Consider the following 22,985-nt stretch of genomic DNA (forward strand, 5'->3'; position numbering starts at 1 on the left):
AGTTTGGTACAAATAAGCATGTCTAGTGTGATCTCATTTTTCCAAAATGTGTATGTATCTGCAGGGTATTTTGGTTAGGAAAAAACTTCTAAAGGTAAGTAAAAGATTTGAAATCAATAATCTCTGCAATGAAGGAAAAGGGACTTGCTCTTTCTTCCTTAAAGATTTCCATGATGTTTGACGATATTTTTTTTAGCTACAATTATGCATTGTTTTATCAGGGAACCACAAATATGGCAGTTGAGCTATAGAGAATCTGTCTTCCTATTTAAAAAATTTTCTGTTATTTTTAGGAGTTGAATAAGCAAAAGTCTTCTCGTGTTTTTATTCACTTTTCATCCCTTTGTTATCAGTAGTAACAATAATATCTAATATTTATTCAGTGTGTATTTTGTCAGGCACTACTCATGACAAATAGCATTTATTTTAATCCTACAAAATCCTTGAATCATTATTTGTGCTTTATAGTAGCATTTTCAAACTTTTTGGTTTCAGGATCTATTTGTATGCCTAAAAAGTATCAGGGACCCTAAATAACTTTTGCATATTTGTGCTATCTCTGTATGATATATGCCATATTAGAAATGTTCTTAGACATCTTTTACGTGTTATTTTATTTCAAAGAGCAATAATAGATCTAATATGTTAATATAAGTAACACTTCTATGAAAAATTACTATTTTCTAAGCAAATTTACTCTTTTGAGTAGTACTATTTTACATTTTTGCAAATCCCTTTAACTTTCTGGCTTAATAGAATACAGCTGAATTCTTCTACATCCTTCTGCATTCAATCTGTTGTGATACATTATTTTAGTAGATTATATTATTTCCAGTTATTCAGTTCCCTTCCCTGTTTCAGGCTTGGCCATGTGACTTGCTTTGTCTACTGAAATGAAAATGTTTCCTGTATTACTTTTCAGAATAAGCTTTTAAGAGCCATTTTGTGGTTCTTCATCACTCTTTTTCCTCTTCTGTGTGCATAGAATGTCATAAAGAGTAGCTGCTTCATTTCCAACTTTGTTCTACAATAAAAATGTCATGAAGCAGAGCAACTGATCCCTAGCCAACAATAACTGAGGGAGGATTAAACCTTAGTTGTAAGAAACTGAAATTTAGCAGTTTGTTATCATATCATAATTGAGTATAAGGTAACGGATACAGAAATTGATTAAGCTGTATGAGATACTGATGTGATAAACACACGTACAAAAATACCTAAAATATATGACACTGACTTTGGGGCTAAGCAAAAGTTGATTCCCATGATAAAACTTTTGATGAAGTTGTCTCTTGAGATAACTGGAAGTCAGATAATATTCCAGATGAGTGTACCAGCAAAGAGTTTGGGAACAGAATGTGATCAATATTCTTTTGTTTCTCTTGGTTTCATTTGATTACAAAATAGAGATGAGCTCAGGAAAGAATTGGCCTGTTTATAATCAGAAGATAAAGGGAATGGAGAGACTCTAGAAATTTCAAGAATAACAGTCAAAATGTGAAACTTTGTCTCATTTTCTAATTTTTGGTAATATATATAACTGAAAAATTATATGAATGGATAGAAGTCTATTTCAGCCATCTGTCAAAGATAACATCAAGGTTAAAGCCAGCATATTTTTTTTTTAAACCTTAGATTCAATTAAAGTAGGTACCCAGTAAATCTTTTCATTTGACTGAAATGTCTCAGAAGGCAAAACAAATACTGAGTATGTGGTTATACCATAGAAACTTGCTCACCTCAGGGAATTTGTGATTAAGTCTAGAGTAAGTGGCATATCCTGAAAAGATTTGTAAATATGGGTACTGGCATAACAAGATGACCGCAATTATTAATAAATAAATAAAATTTCAAGAGTGTTTTACTTCCAAATGAGCTAGTAGGTTCCACTAAAATAGATTGTGATTGTTCATAACTTGTGTGCCTCCTACCTTCTGTGAATTAGAAGTAGCCTGAGAAAGCTGCTCAAATCACCAAGGAAGTAGTAGTGAGTCATATCCTTCAATACCTTATCTATAGATCTAATGAGGGTCAAAGAAAATGAACAACCTCTTACAAGCAGAGCCAGCAGCCTCAAAGAACAGTGAATTAGGAAGGTACCCCAAGAAAGTAAAACCAGGGCCCAAGTAAGGTATGCTCCCCACTTCAAGTGCAAGCGGCCCTCACAAGTTCTGAATTGATATGGGTAACTGCTGTGTGTTTCCCATTCTTCCCCTTTCCAAACTGGAGATTTAATCCAGTTGTGTTTTTCCCCTTCTCCAATTATATGTTGGATATTTGAGGGACAGCTCACTTGTTTTTTTAGTTTATTGGTCTACAGAGTAAGAGGTGCCACATCTGGGTTTTGTATTGAGTCTGTTGCCATGTCCAGAAAGGACTTTGAGGTTATCCCTTCTGGGAAACAGGGTATGTGTAGTTCATGTACAGAAGGCAAAGCAAAGCTAACTGATTGGTTATCAGTTAACAGTCTGTGGTATTATTATTTTATCCAGTTATTTGCTGCCTCTCCCTGTGACAGAATTATGATTCTCCATTCAGTGATTGGAGTGATTGCCACAATCACTTCACCGCCACAATCACAATCCACACAGTGGTTGCCTGTGTCCAGTGTAATGTGAACAGAAGGGATGAATGTCACCTCCAAGCAGAATCTTTAGAAACATTACATTGTCCTGCTATGGCTGTCTTTCCTTTGCCATGAAGTTAGCATGTCCATGAAAGGGGCTGCTTCTGCAGCTGACATGGAACGTGGGTAGAAAATAAATCTTTGTAGTTGTAAGCCACAAAGATTTGGGAGGTATTTGTTATTGCAGCATATAGTGTAAGCTGTCTGACAAATCAGTATTTGGCTGAAGTTTTTCGTGTGTACTGCAAGAATCCTAAAGATGCTAAGACTCCAAAATCTCCTGGAAATCACTTTTTCTCTGCACTTTACTAACAGAAGATATACAGTAGAAGGTATTATTGCTATTTGGCAGTATTTCATATATATTGTATATTGGTGGTAGTGGTGGTGTTCAGTCAGTAAGTTGGGTCTCACTCTTTGTGACCCCGTGGACTGTAGCACGCCAGGCCTCCTTATCCCTTACCTTCTCCTGGAGTTTGCCCAAGTTCATGTACTGTATATCCAGTTGTTATTTTTTTTTAACAGTTCTAAGCTCCTACTTGTTTTGTCATAATATCAGAAATTTCACTTTTTGTTACCTGTTCCCCTTATAAGCAGAGTGAAGCAGTGTCCTGCAGCAATTTTATTCCATCACCTTTTACATTGGCGTGGTTAATTCTAGAAGCTGTGATCTAAATTGGTTTATCATACTTTGGGCACAGTGAGTTTTAGCAGCTGTCTGTGATTGAATACAGTTAAACACACACACACACACACACACACACACACACGCACATACACATGGAAATGTCTCCATACTTTTCAAACTACAGTGTCAGTACATTTTTAAGAGTTTTCAGGATCCTTTTCAAACTTAGGTTTTTGTTTTTTGTACCCTGAGAAGACCTTGCTACTTTCCCCCACTGCTTTTTGTTTGCCACAGCTACAACGATTTGGCCTTTGATCAGTGTATTCTTTGGAGGACCCTATGCTCAGCATCTTTTTCCTTTTTGTTTGCTCTTTGACTTGTAAGCTTTCGGAACTCTGTAGCTAAATTTGGGAGACTGGGGCAAAAACTGCAGTCAGGAAATTTGTTTAATTTAGCTGAGTTGTAGAGACTTAAGGTTCATTATCTTTCCTGACTTCAAAATATGAATGAGTACCCAAGTTTTAAGAATCTTCCCGGATTGCTGCAGCCATTGATTGTGTTTAATAAAAGAAAGATACATTAAAAACTCCGCTTGTTCATATCCTTTACAAAAACATTTTCACCAAGTAAGTGAGAGGGGAATGCTTCTGACCAGGTTAATTCAGCCGAGCCTGTGGGCAGTCTTAAATTAGACAAGGAAAAAAAGGACTGCCATAAAATAGATTGTAATCTGCTAAATTGTCTGACTATTGATCTGCTAACCAGAACAATTTGAGGTAAGTACGAGCAGAGCTGAGCGATTTTAATGAGCTGGTAAATTTTTATAAACTTGAAAATTGTATTCTTAGGATTTATCTTAAGTCTCTCAGATGGACTTGAATTCAACATAATGCTCAAGAAGTTGGCACAAAAAATAACTAAGCAAAGCTCTGTAAAGGTCATTGATTTCTAAAGTTTAACCCGTTGACATTGAGTGCATCTGGTCTTTGCAAGGCTGCTCTTGAGCATAATAATATCCCTGCAAAGAGGGCCTCTGGCAGAATTATGTGAAATTGGTAGGATTCTCTGTCTTCTTGTCACATTAGCTAACTGGAGTCAAGTGCTCAAATTTGAAAGTTATTCTTTTTTTTCTTTTTAGTTTTTGGTAAGTGTTTATAAAACTGTATTTTTGGATGACTCATAATTAGACACATAAACTAGTCATATAGTAGTGAGGGAAGCATTTAGTTTTCAAGAGTTTTTGGAAAGCATTATGTAGTTGATTCATTGTTTTTTGACATCCTTAGAAATTTTGTTAGGGAATTTTAAAAAATAATTTGTAGAATGCTCAGTTCAGAGCCTTTAAGTTCTCTTAATGTCAGGGAAAGGACAACATGATATCTTAAAAACTGGCTTGCTTTTAAATTAGAGATGACAGAGATCTGGAACTCCTCTCAGCTTGATGAACTAAAACTAAAATATAAGAAATAATACACTCTCTTCATATATGAATATGTCACTAATGGCCTACCTATGTAATGTGCATTTTGTTGATTTTCTCAGTAGAGATGGAAAATAAAGAATAGGAATGTTTAGTTGATTATTCAAATCAATTGTGCTTGTTTAAAAAAGGCTTGAGAATTTGAGTTGACTGCAAATTCAGGTTAAGTAAGCAAGATCTACCAAACAGCGTAATTGTTAAGCTGTTAGAATATTATCTAACAGTTTTCAAAATGTGGTATCTGGAACAGCAGTGTCAGAATTTTGTTAAAAAATGCATGACCTCAGGTCCCATCCCAGACATACTGAATCAGAAACTTGGCTTTTGCCCTAGCGATAGGTATTTTGATACATCCTCCAGGGAATTCCTGATATATGCTAAAGTTTAAGAACTACTGATCTAGAACAAAATCCTCTTCTACTTGATGCTGACCAGAGCATTTCTGGATCAGTTGTTTTGGTTTTATTTTGTAGTTTAAAAAGGATGCTGAGCAGCAGAGTCCTCTAAAAGAAAATACTGTGGTGTAGAAAGGACTAGAAACTAAACTGTATAGGGATATTTGAAGACGTTTATTTAGCTTTGAGAAAAGATCACTTAGAGGCTTATGACATGTAATTGTGGCCTTCTGTTAGCTAAAGGGCCCTTTTAGCTCCAGAAGGTGAGGTTTAGCTGAAAAACCTTCTGACAGAAGTTTTATTTGATGTCTCTTTGATTTTGTGATCTTCACTTCTCTGGAGGCATTTGTATAAGTTCTAGACACTCTCTTAATGGCAATACTGTAGTAGTCATTTGTGTAGTGGTTAGAATCAGATGCCACTAACTAAGGTCTTTTCTATATTTAGTTAGAGGCATCTGATTCTAACCACTAAACTAAACTAAATGAACTAAAATGGACCAGATCTTTGGCCCATTTTTTGATTGGGTCATTTATTTTTCTGGAATTGAGCTGCAGGAGTTGCTTGTATATTTTTGAGATTAATCCTTTATCTGTTTCTTCATTTGCTATTATTTTCCCCCATTCTGAAGGCTGTCTTTTCACCTTGCTTATAGTTTCCTTTGTTGTGCCAAAGCTTTTAAGTTTCATTAGATCCCATTTGTTTATTTTTGCTTTTATTTTCAATATTCTGGGAGGTGGGTCATGGAGGATCTTGCTGTGATTTATGTCAGAGAGTGTTTTGCTTATGTGCTCCTCTAGGAGTTTTATAGTCTCTGGTCTTACATTTAGATCTTTAATCCATTTTGAGTTTATTTTTGTGTATGGTGTTAGAAAGTGTTCTGGTTTCATTCTTTTTTTTTTTTTTTTAGTTTTATTCTTTTACAGGTGGTTGACCAGTTTTCCCAGCACCACTTGTTAAAGGGGTTGTCTTTTTTCCACTGTATATTCTTGCCTCCTTTGTCTAAGATAAGGCGTCCATAGGTACGTGGATTTATCTCTGGGCTTTCTATTCTGTTCCATTGATCTATATTTCTGTCTTTGTGCCAGTACCATACTGTCTTGATGACTGTGGCTTTGTAGTAGAGCCTGAAGTCAGGCAGGTTGATTCCTCCAGTTCCATTCTTCTTTCTCAAGATTGCTTTGGCTATTCGAGGTTTTTTGTATTTCCATACAAATTGTGAAATTATTTGTTCCAATTCTGTGAAGAATACCATTGGTAGCTTGATAGGGATTGCATTGAATCTATAGATTGCTTTGAGTAGTATACTCATTTTCACAATATTGATTCTTCCAATACATGAACACGGTATATTTCTCCACCTGTTTGTGTCCTCTTTGATTTCTTTCATCAGTGTTTTATAGTTTTCTATGTATAGGTCTTTTGTTTCTTTAGGTAGATACACTCCTAAGTATTTTATTATTTTTGTTGCAATGGTGAATGGTATTGTTTTCTTAATTTCTCTTTCTGTTTTCTCATTGTTAGTGTATAGGAATGCAAGGGATTTCTGTGTGTTAATTTTATATCCTGCAACTTAAGATCTAAACAGACATTTCTCTAAGAAGACATGCAGATGGCTAACAAACACATGAAAAGATGCTCAACATCACTCATTATCAGAGAAATGCAAATCAAAACCTCAGTGAGGTACCATTACACGCCAGTCAGAATGGCTGCTATCCAAAAGTCTGCAAGCAATAAATGCCGGAGAGGGTGTGGAGAAAAGGGAACCCTCTTACACTGTTGGTGGGAATGCAAACTAGTACAGCCACTATGGAGAACAGTGGAGATTCCTTAAAAAACTGGAAATAGAACTACCATATGACCCAGCAATCCCACTCCAGGGCATACACACCAAGGAAACCAGATCTGAAAGAGACACGTGTACCCCAATGTTCATCGCAGCACTGTTTATAATAGCCAGGACATGGAAGCAACCCAGATGCCCATCAGCAGACGAATGGATAAGGAAGCTGTGGTACATATACACCATGGAATATTACTCAGCCATTAAAAAGAATTCATTTGAATCAGTTCTAATGAGATGGATGAAACTGGAGCCCATTATACACAGTGAAGTAAGCCAGAAAGATAAAGACCAATACAGTATACTAATGCATATATATGGAATTTAGAAAGATGGTAACGATAACCCTATATGCAAAACAGAAAAAGAGACACAGATGTATAGAACAGACTTTTGGACTCAATGGGAGAAGGCGAGGGTGGGATGTTCTGAGAGAACAGCATTGAAACAAGTATACTATCAAGGGTGAAACAGATTGCCAGCGCAGGTTGGATGCATGAGACAAGTGCTCAGGGCTGGTGCACTGGGAAAACCCAGAGGGATGGGATGGAGAGGGAGGCGGGAGAGGGGATTGGGATGGGGAACACATGTAAATCCATGGCTGATTCATGTCAATGTATGGCAAAAACCACTACAATATTGTAAAGTAATTAGCCTCCAACTAATAAAAATAAATGGGAAAAAAATAAAATAAAATGGACTGGAATGGGTGAGTTTAATTCAGATGACCATTACATCTACTACTGTGGGCAAGAATCCCTTAGAAGAAATGGAGTAGCCCTCATAGTCAACAGAAGAATCTGAAATGCAGTACTTGGGTTAAGTCTCAAAAACGACAGATTGATGTCTGTTCGTTTCCAAGGCAAAACATTCAGTATCACAGTAATCCAAGTCTGTGCTCCAATCAGTATTGCCAAAGAAGCTAAAGTTGAACGCTTCTAGAAAAAACACCAAAAAAGATGTCTTTTTCATCATAGAGGAATGGAATGCAAAAGCAGGAAGTCAAGAGGTACCTGGAATAACAGGTAAATTTGGCCTTGGAGTACAATGTGAAGCAGGGCAAAGGCTAACCAAGTTTTGCCAAGAGAATGCATTGGTCATGGCAAACACACTGTTTTCAAACACCTTCACTGATCTAGGAGTAGTTTTTGTTCATATTTTAGCTTAGGGCTTCGTATACTACATTTGTATTGTAAATTCTGCCAGCATATCAGTACTTAGATTTTTATTTCTCATGGGAGGCTATTTTTTTTTTTCCCAGTGCAAAATGTCACTTTAATCTGACTCCTTTTGACTGAAAGTATAGCCTTTTTGAGGTCTCAAAAGTACACGTGTTATGGACTGAATATTTGTGCCCCAGTGAAATACATATGTTGAAATCTAACGCCATGTGATAGTGTTTGGGAGCCTTTGGGAGGTAATTAGGAATGAAGGTGGAGCCCACATGAAAAACGGATTAGTATTATTGGGCTGTAGTCCATAGGGTCTCAAAGAGTCGGACACGGCTTAAGCGACTTGACATGCACACACGCGTGCCCTTATAGGAGGAGACCACAGAGCTAGCTTGCTGTCTGCCCACCATTTGAAGATACAAAGAGAAATTGGCAGTCTGCAGCCTTGCAGTGGGTTCACACCAGAACTCAGTCATACGGGCATCCTGATCTCGACCTTCCAGTCTCCAGAACTGTTAGAAATAAATGTCTGATGTTTACAGATCACTCAGCCTATGGTACTTTGTGGTAGCAGTCTGAAGTGACTAAGCAGGAGTCTATTTTATATCCCCATTCCTTCTGCAGATCCCAAGGCGTATTGCTCTGTTGATTTTAAACTCCTGTTTGTGGCTATGAATTAACTCCAGCCTCATGTCCTCCTGGGATCAGGGCAACAAAATACTAGCAAAGTGAATCCAACAAAATATTGAGAGTGTTGTGTCCCTGGACCAGCTGGGATCTTACCTAGGAATGCAATAGTGGTTCACAGTAAGGGGGTCAATAATTATAATACACTACGTTAATAGAATGAAGCGCAAATACCACATGATCATCTCAGTTCTTGCAGAAAAGTGATTTGACAGAATGCAACACCTTTTTGTGGAGAAATGATCAGTAAACTAGGAATAGAAGGGAACCATCTTCAGTATGATGGAGCATTTTTGAAAATTCCACAGCTAACATCTTACTCAGTGGTGAGCTATTAAAAGCTTTCTTCCTAAGAGCAGGATCAAGACAAGCATCCCTGTTTTCACTGTTACTGCTCAACATTATACTAGAAGTTCTAGCCAGGTCTCTAGCTGAGAAAAAGAAATAAAAGCCTTCGAAATTATGATGGAAGAAGTTGAAGTATCTCTAAAGCGGATGATGTGATTCTCTATGTACAAAAACCAAAGAATTCACAGAAAAGATATTATAGCTAATAAACAAGTTGAGAAAAGTTTTAGAGTACATGATAAACACACAAAATCCTATTCTGTTTCTGTATACTCACAGTGAGCAATCCAAAAAAGAAAGCAAGAAATTCTGTTTATAATAGTGTCTTTAAATATTTCACCCTCAGTGTATTTCCTATATATTTGTAGCTATTGGTTAATTGATTGATTTTTGGTAGATACACTTATTAGGTTAATAAATTTCCTGATATTCCAATGATTATGAATATTTTTCTCACCAGTTACTGAATTCCTCATTTTCTTTTCTTACATTTACTGAGAAAAGTATGTGATATTTTCCCCTTTATTCTGTTACAAGATAAATTACAATGAATGACTTTTATTCCTGGAACAAACTGATTGTGATACATTTTTACATGAAACTATATTTCATTTGCTAATATTTTGTTTAGAATTTTGTTTCTGTATTCATGTGAGAGATTGGCATATGCTGCTTTGCTATAATGTCTTCATCAGGCTTTGGTATAAGAATTATTCTGCCTTAGAGAACAAGTTGGAAGATGTTTTGTTATCTGGAAGTATTTGTGTAAGATTGTTATTATTTATTTCCTTCTTCTTGTTGTTGTTTAGTCACTATGTTGTGTCCAACTCTTTTGTGACCCTTTATTTCCTTCTTGTTGTTGTTTAGTCACTATGTTGTGTCCAACTCTTTTGCGACCCCATGGACTGTAGCTTGCCAGGCTCCTCTGTCCATGGGATTTCCCAGGCAAGAGTACTGGAGTGGGTTGCCATTCCCTTCTCCAAGGGATCTTCCCCATCCAGGGGTTGAACCCAGGTCTTCTGCATGGCAGGCAGATTCTTTACTACTGTATGAACCACCAGGGAAGCCCTGTCCGTAAGTGTTTGTGTAAGATTGGTATTATTTGATTCTTTACTGTTGGAAGATTCAGAGAAGCCACCTGTGCCTTTGCTTTTAAGGAAAGTTTGACCTGGGATAAAGTTGTTTTTTTTGGGGGGGGTATTAAATTTTTAATTGCAGTATCAATGTACTTTAGGGCTATCCAGATTTTCTTCTTCTTGTGTCACTTTTGATAAGTTGTGTCGTTTGTTTCATCTACCTTGTTAATTTTATTGGTATTTACTTGTTAATAATATATTCTTCTTTTTAATGTCAGCATTTATAGTGATGTCCTGTTTTTCAGTCTTCCTGATGCTATTGATTTCTTAAGTGCTCTTGTTATTATTTATGTTAACCATCAAAAATTTTTAATCTTTTCTTGTTAGTTGTTTATAACTTGGTTTATGCTTTCAAAAACCAACTTGTGGCTTTATCATTTTCTCTATTGTATATTTTTCCATTTCATTTATTTTTGCTCTTATTTTTTTAATTTCCTATTGATATGTTTAAAAATACATTTTCCTACCTTTTGTTAGTTTTTTGAGACGGATACTTACATAATCAACATACAACCTTTAAAACAATGCATTTTTTTTTTCTTTTGACATAAGGATTTTTTTTTTTTTTAATTAGTTGGAGGCTAATTACTTCACAACATTTCAGTGGGTTTTGTCATACATTGATATGAATCAGCCATAGATTTACACGTATTCCCCATCCCAATCCCCCCTCCCACCTCCCTCTCCACCCGATTCCTCTGGGTCTTCCCAGTGCACCAGGCTGGAGCACTTGTCTCATGCATCCCACCTGGGCTGGTGATCTGTTTCACCATAGATAATATACATGCTGTTCTTTCAAAACATCCCATTTTTAAGGCTGTAATCTTAAGCGTATCTTTGGTTACATTGCTCAAATTTTGATGCATTATATTTTTATTCAGTTCAGCTGAAAGTAGTTTTTAGTTTACATTGTGATTTATTTCTTGGCCAATAGATTATTGTTGCTTGATTTTCAGTTTCTGTTGTTACTATTGCTGTTGGGAGGGGATTTCTTTTTTAGGTGTCTTTTCTCAAAATCCATTTCTAGCTTACTTCCATTCTGGTCAGAGACCAAAATCTATATTAAATTGTAATACTGTCAAATTCATAAGGACTTGCACTATGACTATGACCTATTAGTTATATGAGCTCTTGAAGCACATATATATTCTGAAGTTGTTAAGTTCTGCATTATTTTATATGTATCAGTTAGGTTAAACTTTTTCATTGTGACATTTAAATATTCTATATTATTTTGGTTTATTTGAGTTAGTCTTTTTTTAGTTCTCTTGTTTTTGTTTAATATATTTGAAGCTTGTAAGTAAATATAAATTTATATTTATTATGTCTTTTCATTAGATAAGCTTTTTTTTAATCTAAGGGGATATTTTCATACCTTATAATCTTTTCCTGATATTTGCTAAGGTACACAAACTTTCTTTTAATGCTTACATAGTGTATCTTTTTCCATCTGTGTGTCCTTACTTAAAGGTACATTGCTTTTAAGTAGCATATGTATGTACTATTACATATTTTAAAAACCTATTTTGACAATTTTTTCTTTAAATTGTGCTGCTTATTTGACATACTTCTAATGTGATTACTGTAGTATTTCTGTTTAAATCCACCACCTTACTTTTTGCCTTCTCTTGTCCCATCTGTTTTTTGTTTCTTTATTATTTTCTTTGCCTTATTTGGATTTAATCAATTCTTTCTATTCTCTTGATCTATATTAGCTTGTTATATAACCTTATTATTTTAGTTATTTCACAAGAGATCACATCATGCATTTAAAAATTGTTTAAATGTACTGCAAATAAGTAATTTTGCTAGTGCCTGAATCATGCAAGAACTTTATAATACTACCATTCCGTTACCTTCCTTCTGCCTTTTGTGCTACCACTGTCACATATATTAATCTTACATTTATTTCAAAACTTTTAAAACCTTATTATTACTGTTTTGCAGTCTATGCATTAACCTCATTTATAATTTCTTTTTGCATTATCTCACTTCCATCTTGGTATTATTTACATCCTAGGTAACTCCCTTTAGTATTTTTTGTCTCTGTAGGTCTACTGGCAGAAAATTCTCTTACTTTTGTGTGTCAAAACTTAAAAAGTGTTCTTCATTTTTGAAGGATTTTTAAATTAATTTCTATTGAGGTTTAGTTGCTTTACAGTATTGCGTTAGTTTCTGCTGTGCTGCAGAGTGAATGGTTAGACACACGCGTCCACCATATACCTTCTCGATCTCCTTTAGATGACCCTTAGGTCATCACAGAGCACTGAGTTGTGTGCCCTGAGCTATACAGTAGGTTCTCATTAGTATCTGTTTTACACATAGTAGTGTATATAAGTCAGTCCCAATCTCCAAGTTCATCCCACCTCTCTTCCCTCCTTGGCAACCTTAAGTTTGTTCTCTACATCTGTGACTCTAGTTCTGCTTCACAAGTAAGTTCACCTGTACCATTTTTCGAGATTCCATATATAAGTGATATTATCCAATATTTGTTTTTCTCTTTCTGACTTACTTCACTGTGTATGACAGTCTCTAGGTCTTTTTATGTCCCCACAAATAGCACTATTTTGGTCTTTTTCATGGCAGAGCAATATTCCATTATGTACACGTAACACCACATATTCTTTTAACATTCCTCTGTAGATGGACATTCAGGTTGCTTTCATGTCCTTGCTATTGTAAATAGTGCTACAATGAACTTTGGGGTGCATGCATCCTTTCAAATTCTGATTTTCTCTGGATATAAGGCTAGGAGAGGCATTGCAGCATCATATGGTAGTTCTATTTTTAGTTTTTAAAGGAATCTCCGTACTGTTCTCCATAGTGACTGGGCAATTTTACATCCGCAACAACAGTGTAGGAGGGTTTCCTTTTCTTCAGATCCTCTCCAGCATTTATTGTTTGTAGATTTTTTTGATGGCACCCATTTTGATAGGTGTGAGATGATACCTCATTGTTGTTTTGATTTGTAATTTTATAATAATTAGTGGACGGCATCACTGATTCAATGAACATGAACTTGGACAAATTCCAGGAGATGGTGAGGGACAGGGAGGCCTGGTGTGCTGCAGTCTATGGGGTCGCAAAGAGTTGGACACAGCTAGACAACTGAACAACAACAACAACAATTAATGATGTTGAACATTTCTTTCTGTGTTTGTTAGCCATCTGTATGTCTTCTTTGGAGGAAAAAAATTGGGAAAGAAGAGGTAAAACTGTCTTAGTGTTTAATTTTTTTCTTGGCTCCCCTTTGCAAACATCAGTTGATCTGGTATTAACTTAATCTTCTGCCTTCAAATTGATCATCTCTGTTATTATTTTTAGCTTCATATTAGTTTTCTAAATTCTGGGAAAATGTTTCATGTTTGTTTTCCAAATAACTTGGGTAATTTTTCATAGCATAAGTCCTAAACTTATGCCCTCTCCTTTGAATCTTAAACTAGTTACTGTGCTTTCGGTTTTTCTTAATAATCTTCATCTTATTCATCTCCCTTTATATTTCTATTTGATTTTTTAATTTACCATGTTATTATTTCACTTCACATTATTCTCTTCTTATTGTCTTGTGCTTCTCTTTTTTAATGATATTCTTTGTTTTTATTTTTATTTTTAATTGGAGGATAATTGCTTTACAATGTTTTGTTGGTTTCTGCCATACAACAATGTGAATTAGCTATAAGTATACATATATTCCCTCCCTCTTGAGCCTCTCCTCAACCCACCCCCACCCCTGTCTCATCCCTGTAAGTCGTCACAGAGCACCAAGCTGAACTCCCACTGGCATTTTCCCACTAGCTATCTATTTTACACATGGTAGTGTATGTAATTCAATTCTACTCTCTCAATTCATCCCACCCTCACTTTCTCCCTTTGATTCATAAGTCCATTCTCTACATCCGTGTCTCTCTATTCCTGCCCTGCACATAGGTTTATCAGTATCATTTTTCTAGATTCCATATATATGTGTTAATATACAATATTTGTTTTTCTCTTTCTGACTAACTTCACTGTGTATAACAGGCTCTAGGTTTGTCCACCTCGGTTCAACTGACACAAATTTGGACCTTTTCATGACCGAGTAACATTCCATTGTGTATATGTACTGTAACTTCTTTATCCATTCATCTGTCAGTGGACATCTAGTTTGCTTCCGTGTCCTGGATATTGTTAATAGTGCTGCACTGAACATTGGGATACATGTGTCTTTTTCAGTTATGGTTTTCTCAGGATATCTGCTCAGTAGTGGGATTGCTGGGTCATATGGTTGTCTTATTCCTAGTTTTTTAAGGACTCTCCAAACCTTTCTCCATACTGGCTCTATCAGTTCACATTACCACCAACAGTGCAAGAGGATTCCATTTTCTCCACATTCTCTCGAGCATTTATTGTTTGTGATTTTTTGATGATGGTCATTCTGACTGGTGTGAGGTGATACCCCGCTGTAACTTTGATTTGCATTTCTCTAATAATGAGTGATGTTGAGCATCTTTTTATCTGTTTATTGGCCATCTGTAAGTCTTCTTTGGAGAAGTGTCTATTTAGATCTTCTGCCCACCTTGGGGTTGCTTGCTTCTCTTTTCATGGAAATGGTTTATTTTACACTCTAGCTGATGATGCCATAGAGTTGTTTGAAAAAATTTTTTTTCATCCTCTAATATGTAATTTTATGAAGCTTTATAATTTTCCTAGTATTTTAGATATTGTATTAGTCAGGATTCTTCAGAGAAATAGAACCAGTAAGTTATGTTTATATATATATCTTAAGAAACTTACAAGGAATGGGCTCATGCAGTTATGGAGGTTGGGGAGTCCCAAGGTTTGCAGTGGCAAGCTTGAGACTGAGGAATTTGATACAAGTTCCTGACCAAAAGCTAGCATACTGAAGATCCAATAAGAGCCATAATTCAATTTGAATCTGAAAACTGGAAAGACTGATGTGCAAGGTCAAGGCAGTTAGCCAGAAAGAATCCCCTCTCACAAGCAGATAGCCTTTTTATTCTATTCAGGTCTTCAACTGGTTGGATGAGGCCCATTCACAATAAAGAGGGTAATATGTTTTACTCAGTCTACTGATTTAAATATTGTGGTTGTTCAGTCGTGCAGTCATGTCTGACTCTTTGCAACCCTGTGGACTTCAGCACACCAGGCTTCCCTGTCCTTCACTACCTCTCAGAGTTTGCTCAGATTCATGTCCATTGAGCTGATGATTCTATCTAGCTATCTCATCCTCTGTCACCCCTTTCTCCTTCTGCCTTCAGTCTATCCCATTATCAGGGTCTTTTCCAGTGAGTCAGCTCTTTGCATCAGGTGGCCAACATTTTGGAGCTTCAGCTTCAGCACCAGTCCTTCCAATAAATATTCAGGACTGATTTCCTTTAAGACTGACTGATTTGATCTCTTTGCTGTCCAAGGGATTCTCAAGATCCTTCTCCAGCACCACAGTTCAAAAACATCAATTCTTCGGTGCTCAGCCTTCTTTATGGGGCAACTCTCACATCTCTACATGGCTACTGAAAAACCATAGCTTTGACTAGATGGACCTTTGTCAGCAAAGCAATGTCTCTGCTTTTTAATATGCTGCCTAGGTTTGTCGTAGCTTTTCTTCCAAGGAGCAAGTGTCTTTTAATTTCATAGCTGTAGTCACCATCTGCAGTGATTTTGGAGCCCAAGAAAATAAACTCTGTCATGGTTTCCATTTTTTCCCCATCTATTTGCCATGAAGGGATGGGACCAGAAGCCATGATCTTAGTCTTTTGAATGTTGAGCTTTAAGCCCGTGGCCTGCATGGGGGTCCCTGGCACTGGCAGCAGCAGTCCTGGGAGGCACAGTGTGCTGGCATAAGTCCTCTTGGAGGAGGTTGCCATTACCCCTACCAGAGGGCCTATGGCCTACCACAGAGACTGCAAACTCTAGAACTGGGCCACCTCAGGCCAAACTACAGGGAGGGAGCACAGCCCCACCCATCTGCAGAAAGTTGGATTAAAGATGTTCTGTAGTTTCTTAATTGTCCACCCTACAGCTCTGTGGTGGGGCTAATGGTGACCTCCTCCAAGAGGACTTACACCGTACACAGTGCCTCCCAGAACTTCTGTTGCCAGTGCCCCTGTCCCCGTGGCAGGCCGTTGCTGACCCATGCCCACACAAGAGGTCATCAGACACGCACAGACAGGTCTGGCTCAGTCTTTTGTGGCAGTCACTGCTTCTTTCCTTGGGTCCTGGGGCACACAAGGTTTTGTTTGTGCCCTCCAAGAGTCTCTGGTGGATATGAGGTTTGATATTAAATGTGATTGTGCCCCTCCTACTGTCCTGTTCAGCTTCTTCTTTGTCCTGGGACATGAGGTATCTTTTTTTTGGTGGGTTCCAGCATCCTCCTTTCAGTGGTTGTTCAGCAGCTAATTGTGATTTTGGTGTTCTTGCAGGAGAAGATGAGCTCATGTCCTTCTGCTCCATCATCTTGCTGATGTATGGTTTAAATATCAATTTCATCCAAAAACACTTTTACAGTCACATTCAGCATAATGTTTGACCAAATCTCTGGGCAGCTCATGACCTAGTCAAGTTGACACATGAGATTAACCATCACAGAGTTTGTACCCTGTCCTTTGTTTTGTAGTATTTTTCCTTGGATTATATGTTGGTATTTTTACCTTCCTCCTTACTTGAGGAAGATATAGAAGTCTTCCCACACTGTATACTTGTCCAAAAACAAGGTAAGTAGATAGCCTTTCATCCCTTTCTTCAGACTATTCATGTGTACATTTCTCATCCAATTTCCTGATTCTATTGGCTTGGACTGTAGCCCTCCCAACTCCTCTGTCCATGACATTTCCCAGGCAAGAATAGTGGAGAAGTTTGCCATTTCCTTCTCCAGGGGATCTTTCTGACCCAGGGATTAAACCTGCATCTCCTGCACTGGCAGGAGTATTCTTTACCACTGAGCCAGCAGGGAAACCCAACTGTTTATATAGCCAAGGGTTATTTTGTTAAGGTAGAAGGGAGCATGGATATGTATAGGCAGCTAACGTATTCTGCAAGTATATTCTTTTTTCAATGCTAGCATCTTTTTCCTATCACCAATGTTTGGATCTCTTAAAATTATCTGAACTTGTGGAATATAATGTGAATGATTAATATCTAGTATATCCTGTTGTAGAGTTCCTTCTACAAGGCCACTTAGGGACATTGCTCAAGGAACTATACCAGTATCTCATCAATATCTGCAGCTTCTGACTAAATAAGAAACTAACCAGGCAGCAAGTAATAGATAAGGAACCCACTAGGAATGGGAAGAACCACATCTTAACTTAACGGCCAGGCATAGCAAAGTGAGAAGAGGAACAGCCTCCTGGTTCTGTATTATGCAACGCTCAGCGTCTGTGAGAGCAAGGGATAGATGGTAGAGCACTTTACAAGAATGTTTGATGTCTCATATTCTGAATTTCTAGGAAGGCTTTTCTTAAGTCAGCTTCTGCCTTCTACTTAGTATAACTTCATCTGTGGGTTTGTCAATTATGGTTTTAGCATTATTGTGGCTTTTCATCTTTTTCTGGGTCCTTACTATTGCAAATGTTTGTAAAAAGCTATATTGAGGTTGTTAGCTAGGCAACCTTTATTCAGTGGGTACTTATTTTAATAGCCATTCGGTTTCATTACTGTTTAATGAGCTTTTTGATAGCAAGTTTCTTAATTAACAAGGCAGTCTTTCAGCTTTCCTCTTCTCTAATTGTTAACATATTTTGGTGCTTTCACATAGATACACTGTGATGAAAAGTTTCCTCCTTTATAGCTCCTGTCAGACCATTCAGAAGGGGAAAAGACAGGGATGGGAAGAATGTACAGCATATTTCCCTGAGATATAAATGGTTTAAGAGCATTTATCCTCTCAAAGTGAGACATAGTCTTGCTTTATGCTCAATTTCCTGCAATATGATTAACTCAGAGTGAATTTCTAGCAGTATGAAAACTGATTAAGTTCAACTCACATTAGAATTTGTATGTTGAGTTTTTATATAACCACGTTTCCCTGGGACCCAAATGAATTTTCCCTTTAAATTTTCTTTGATGTATTGGCAGTACTGCTCAAAATGACAGGGATATTTTATAGTAAAGTATCTACCATTCATTGAGCCTCTACTATGTGCCAGACACTGTACAGGGCTCTATATTATATGATCTCAGATATTGCATATGTTTTCTGCATAGTCGATATCACTATATTCATTTTGCTGATGAGGAAGTTGATTCTAATGAAGATTAAACTTTCCCAACAGTCACACAAGTGATAGGGCCAGGATTTGAGCCTACGTTAGTATGAACCAAAGTTATTGCTCTTTCTCTATGTCTTACTTCCACTCTGGTCCTATCTTGTTTTCACTGTTACTTACCATAAAATGGATATAATGGTTCATGTACTGTTCTCCCAATAGTGAAATTAATTAGAGCTAATTAAATTCTTGTAAAGAAGATCTTAAATTGTTTCTGTCAGAGAAACCTGAGGTTTTAAATATTCTGAAATGAAGCATATGTTATTGGCAGAAAATAATGAACCAAAGCACCTACAGGATACATTAGCTCAAAAAAGCAAAAAAAGAAACAGGCTAATGAGGTGTTTGGGTGGAGAAATGCTCTTATTTAGGGTATTGACCAGTTAGGGACTGAGTAATAAGTTGTATGTGGAAGTTAAAAGCAACTGGCTGGCAGACATTCAGGCGTCTGTAGCATCGTGTTTTGTAAACTTTCTCCTATGGCTGTGGTGTGTTTTTTCCAGGCCCATTTAATTTTTTATGAGGTTTGTAAAGGTCTTGAATAAACAATTGAGATTATAGAGGTTTTCCTGGAAGCTTTGGTTAATATTTTAATACGCTTTGCTTTGTCACATTATTAAATAGCTTATTGGAAAGTTTGAAGGAGAAGGTTTATTTTTTACTTTTCCTATTTTTCTTCTCTACCTCCCCCCCTTTTTTTTGTTCTAATAGTTAAATATCAAAATTGGCTTTAATTTTTAGCTCATTTCCACTCTTCTTTTTATTTTAACTTTATTCCTGTACAGATCACTCTTGGATTGGGAATTCAGCTTCTGGGAGGCCTCCACTTAAAATGCACTTCCAGCGAAATTACAGTTTAGAGGGTATATCTTGAAACTAAGCCAATGACTGTAAATGTGTGTAGTAAGAGAGGAAGGGAGAAGGAATTGATAGGGTCAGAAAACAAGAACTAACAGTACTTTGGAGATTACGTCATCATGACCTTTTGCTTATTAATATTTGAATCTGCTTCTTTGGCACCTTGGTTGCAGTCTGGTGAAATGGCCAACATGACAAGGACTGAATGCCCTCAACGATTTTCTGCGTTAGCGAGATGACCTGATGGAGTTGCGCTTCAACCTGAACAGGAGTTGAGAAAAGGGAAAGGAACTCTCTTTAAGTGAAAAGTGAAAGTGTTAATTGCTCAGTCATATCTGACTCTTTGCAACCCCATGGACTGTAGCCTGCCGGGCTCCTCTATCCATGGAATTATCTAGACAAGAATACTGGAGTCGGTAGCCATCCCTTCTCCAAGGGATCTTCCAAACCCAGGGATCGAACCCAGGTGTCCTGCATTGCAGGCAGATTCTTTACAGTCTGAGCCACCAAGTAAGCCATTCTGTAGAGGTTTGTATAGTAATAATTGTTGTTATTTGTAAAATGTATTGCCTCATTTAAAATTGGAAGCCACTTAAATATTTCCATGTTGTTGAGATGAAATGAAGGTCACACAGAAAGTCCTACCACTTTTGTGAAGTCTTCTCTGATTATCTTGGCCTCATAGTCTTTTATTCTAAAATCATATATTACTTAGAGTTTATTCTGCTCTATTTAGCACTTAATTGTATGTTCTCCTTGATTTGCTTCATAATAGGAAGTATGCTTTCCACTTTTTTGAGTGATAATTTTTAGTTTAAAAAGAAAAAAATCATATGACTCTATAAAAGGCAAAAGTGATTAGTAAAATATTATGTACTTACAAAATACTTACATACCCATTGTCTTTTTCAACTGTTTTTCATATTCAGGATCACAGAAATAAAAATTAATCATAATCACAAGACATTCGCTGAGTAATTAATATAAGACAGGTACTACAGTAAATACTACATAGGAATTATTTTTATTTAACCATTATAACAATCATATTGTGCAGGTGATGAAACTGAGACAAAAATTAAATAAAGTTAATGCTCTAGTACATTGTATTTAATTTGTATGTTGGTTTTCATTAAAACAGATATCTGTACTTTCTCCATTTACCTTTATATGTTTTTCTTTATTTTGCTCTGACAATGTCTTAGTCTATGGCAGTAGAACATACAAGCTAAGATTTTTGCCTTTGGTGGTATTGTTGTTTGATAATATTCATGTACTGGTTGTTGGCTATACCCTTTATCCCTTATTGTAAATTTGAGTTCAAAAGAAACATATATGTGTGCATTTTCTTTATAAAGCAAAAATGATGGCCAAGATGATAAAGGAAATCAAGACTAGGGCATATAAAATTATTGACCAGAGAGACATTCTTTATTTTCTCTACTATTCTATAATTTCACTACTATAGTTTTCTTCTGGTTGATATAAATTGGTAAATGAAGATTTTGGGGGGATTCTACTTGAGATGCCATAGCGAGTATCAGACATCCTCTAGCCATCAAAAATTATAAAAACTGGACAAAATATAAATCAGAATATTGTCAAAAGAATGAATCAGTGTTTGGGATTCCAATAAGAATTGGTTATTGAGAAACAGAATACTAAAGAAGAAAGAGACATAGAAAAGGGGCCCCTCAGTGTCTGTATAAAATTCTCCTTCAGTCCTTGGCCCATTTCTAAGCTGCACATGAATACAGCATACTATGGGACTTTAGAAGACATCAGGTGCTAAGATATTGATAGCTGAACAAATATTCTAGAAGTTACGTAGCAAAAACATTGCAGATTGAACCCACGGAGCAACTAGATGAACGTAAGGTCAATTAAGGTCAGTTCAGTCGCGTCCAACTCTTTGCGACCCCATGGACTGCAAAACACCAGGCTTCCCTGTCCATCCCCAACTCCCGGAGCCTGCTCAAACTCATGTCCATCGAGTCAGTGATGCCATCCAACCATCTTAACTTGTGTTGTCCCCTTCTCTTCCTGCTTTCAATCTTTCCCAGCGTCAGGGTCTTTTCCAATGAGTCAGTTCTTCGCATTAGGTGGCCAAAGTATTGGAATTTCAGCTTCAGCATCAGTCCTTCCAATGAATATTCAGGACTGATTTCCTTTAGAATGGACTGGTTGGAGCTCCTTGCAGTCTAAGGGAATTTCAAGAGTCTTCTCGAACACCACAGTTCAAAGGCATCAATTCTTCTGCGCTCAGCTTTCTTCACAGTCCAACTCTCACATCCATACATGACTACTGGAAAAACCATAGCTTTGACTAGACGTACCTTTGTCAGTAAAATAATGTCTCTGCTTTTTAATATGTTGTCTAGGTTATTCATAGCTTTTCTTCTAAGGAGCAAGCCTCTTTTAATTTCATGGCTGCAATCACCATCTGCAGTGATTTCTTAGAGCCCAAGAAAATAAAGCCTGTTACTGTTTCCATTGTTTCCCCACCTATTTGCCATGAAGTGATGGGATCAGATGCCATGATCTTAGTTTTTTGAGTGATTGAGTTTTAAGCCATCTTTTTCACTCTTTCACTTTCATCAAGAGGCTCTTTAGTTCTTCTTCACTTTTTCCCATTAGGGTGGTGTCATCTGCATATCTGAGGTTATTGATATTTCTCTCAGCAATCTTGATTCCAGCTTGTGCTTCATCCAGCCCAGCATTTCTCATGATGTACTCTGCATATAAGTTAAATAAGCAGGGTGACAATATGCAACCTTGACCTACTCCTTTCCCAATTTGGGACCAGTCTGTTGTTCCATGTCCAGTTCTAACTGTTGCTTCTTGACCTGCATACATATTTCTCAGGAGGAAGGTCAGATGGTCTGGTATTTCCATCTCTTGAAGAATTTCCGACATTTTGTGGTGATCCACACAAGTCAAAGGCATTGGCATAGTCAATAAAGCAGAAGTAGATGTTTTTCTGGAACTCTCTTGCTTTTTTGATGATCCAGTGGGTGTTGGCAATTTGATCTCTGGTTCCTCTGCCTTTTCTAAATCCAACTTGAACATCTGGAAGTTCTTAGTTCACATACTGTTGAAGCCTGGCTTGAAGAATTTTGAACATTACTTTGCTAGCATGTGAGATGAGTGCAATTGTGCAGTAGTTTGAACATTCTTTGGCATTGCCTTTCTTTGGGATTGGAATGAAAACTGACTTTTTCCTGTCCTGTGGAGTTTAAATATCTGTAAAGTTGTTTGAAGGGGTTAAGGACAAGGTCCTAAGTGTAAGGGGAAAATCACTATAATTTTTAAAACAAGCCTGACTATATCAAGATGATCCACTAATAATTTAACTGCCTGCCTAAGCAAAACTTAAAATTCTATTTAGGAAGATAAGATAATCTAGAGCCTCTATAGCATCTTTTTTGCCATAGGAAACAAAATTTCTTGACAGGATAATAAGTGGAAAAAACTGAACCTTAATCAAAACTTGAAACAGTCAGTAGAAGCAGATTATTAGATAATCCAGATATTTATGCTAGCAA

At 36.8% G+C, this 22,985-nt stretch overlaps 1 protein-coding gene across 3 annotated transcripts in view; it reads left to right on the forward strand.

The window, feature by feature from the left end:
- The window catches only part of EXOC6B (exocyst complex component 6B), a 661,839-nt gene that overhangs the window by 425,246 nt on the left and 213,608 nt on the right, over positions 1–22,985 (forward strand). The window contains exon 19 of one of the 3 annotated variants that reach the window (XM_043468199.1): positions 19,614–19,802. The exons of the other annotated variants lie outside the window; for them this stretch is intronic. Within the exon in view, the coding sequence (XP_043324134.1) occupies positions 19,614–19,679 (66 nt within the window). The 3' untranslated portion in view covers positions 19,680–19,802. Of the gene's footprint in view, positions 1–19,613; positions 19,803–22,985 lie in introns of those variants that run through there. 3 annotated transcript variants of the gene reach the window in all.

Source organism: Cervus canadensis, chromosome 5 (genome assembly GCF_019320065.1).
Source record: "Cervus canadensis isolate Bull #8, Minnesota chromosome 5, ASM1932006v1, whole genome shotgun sequence".
NCBI lineage: Eukaryota > Metazoa > Chordata > Mammalia > Artiodactyla > Cervidae > Cervus > Cervus canadensis.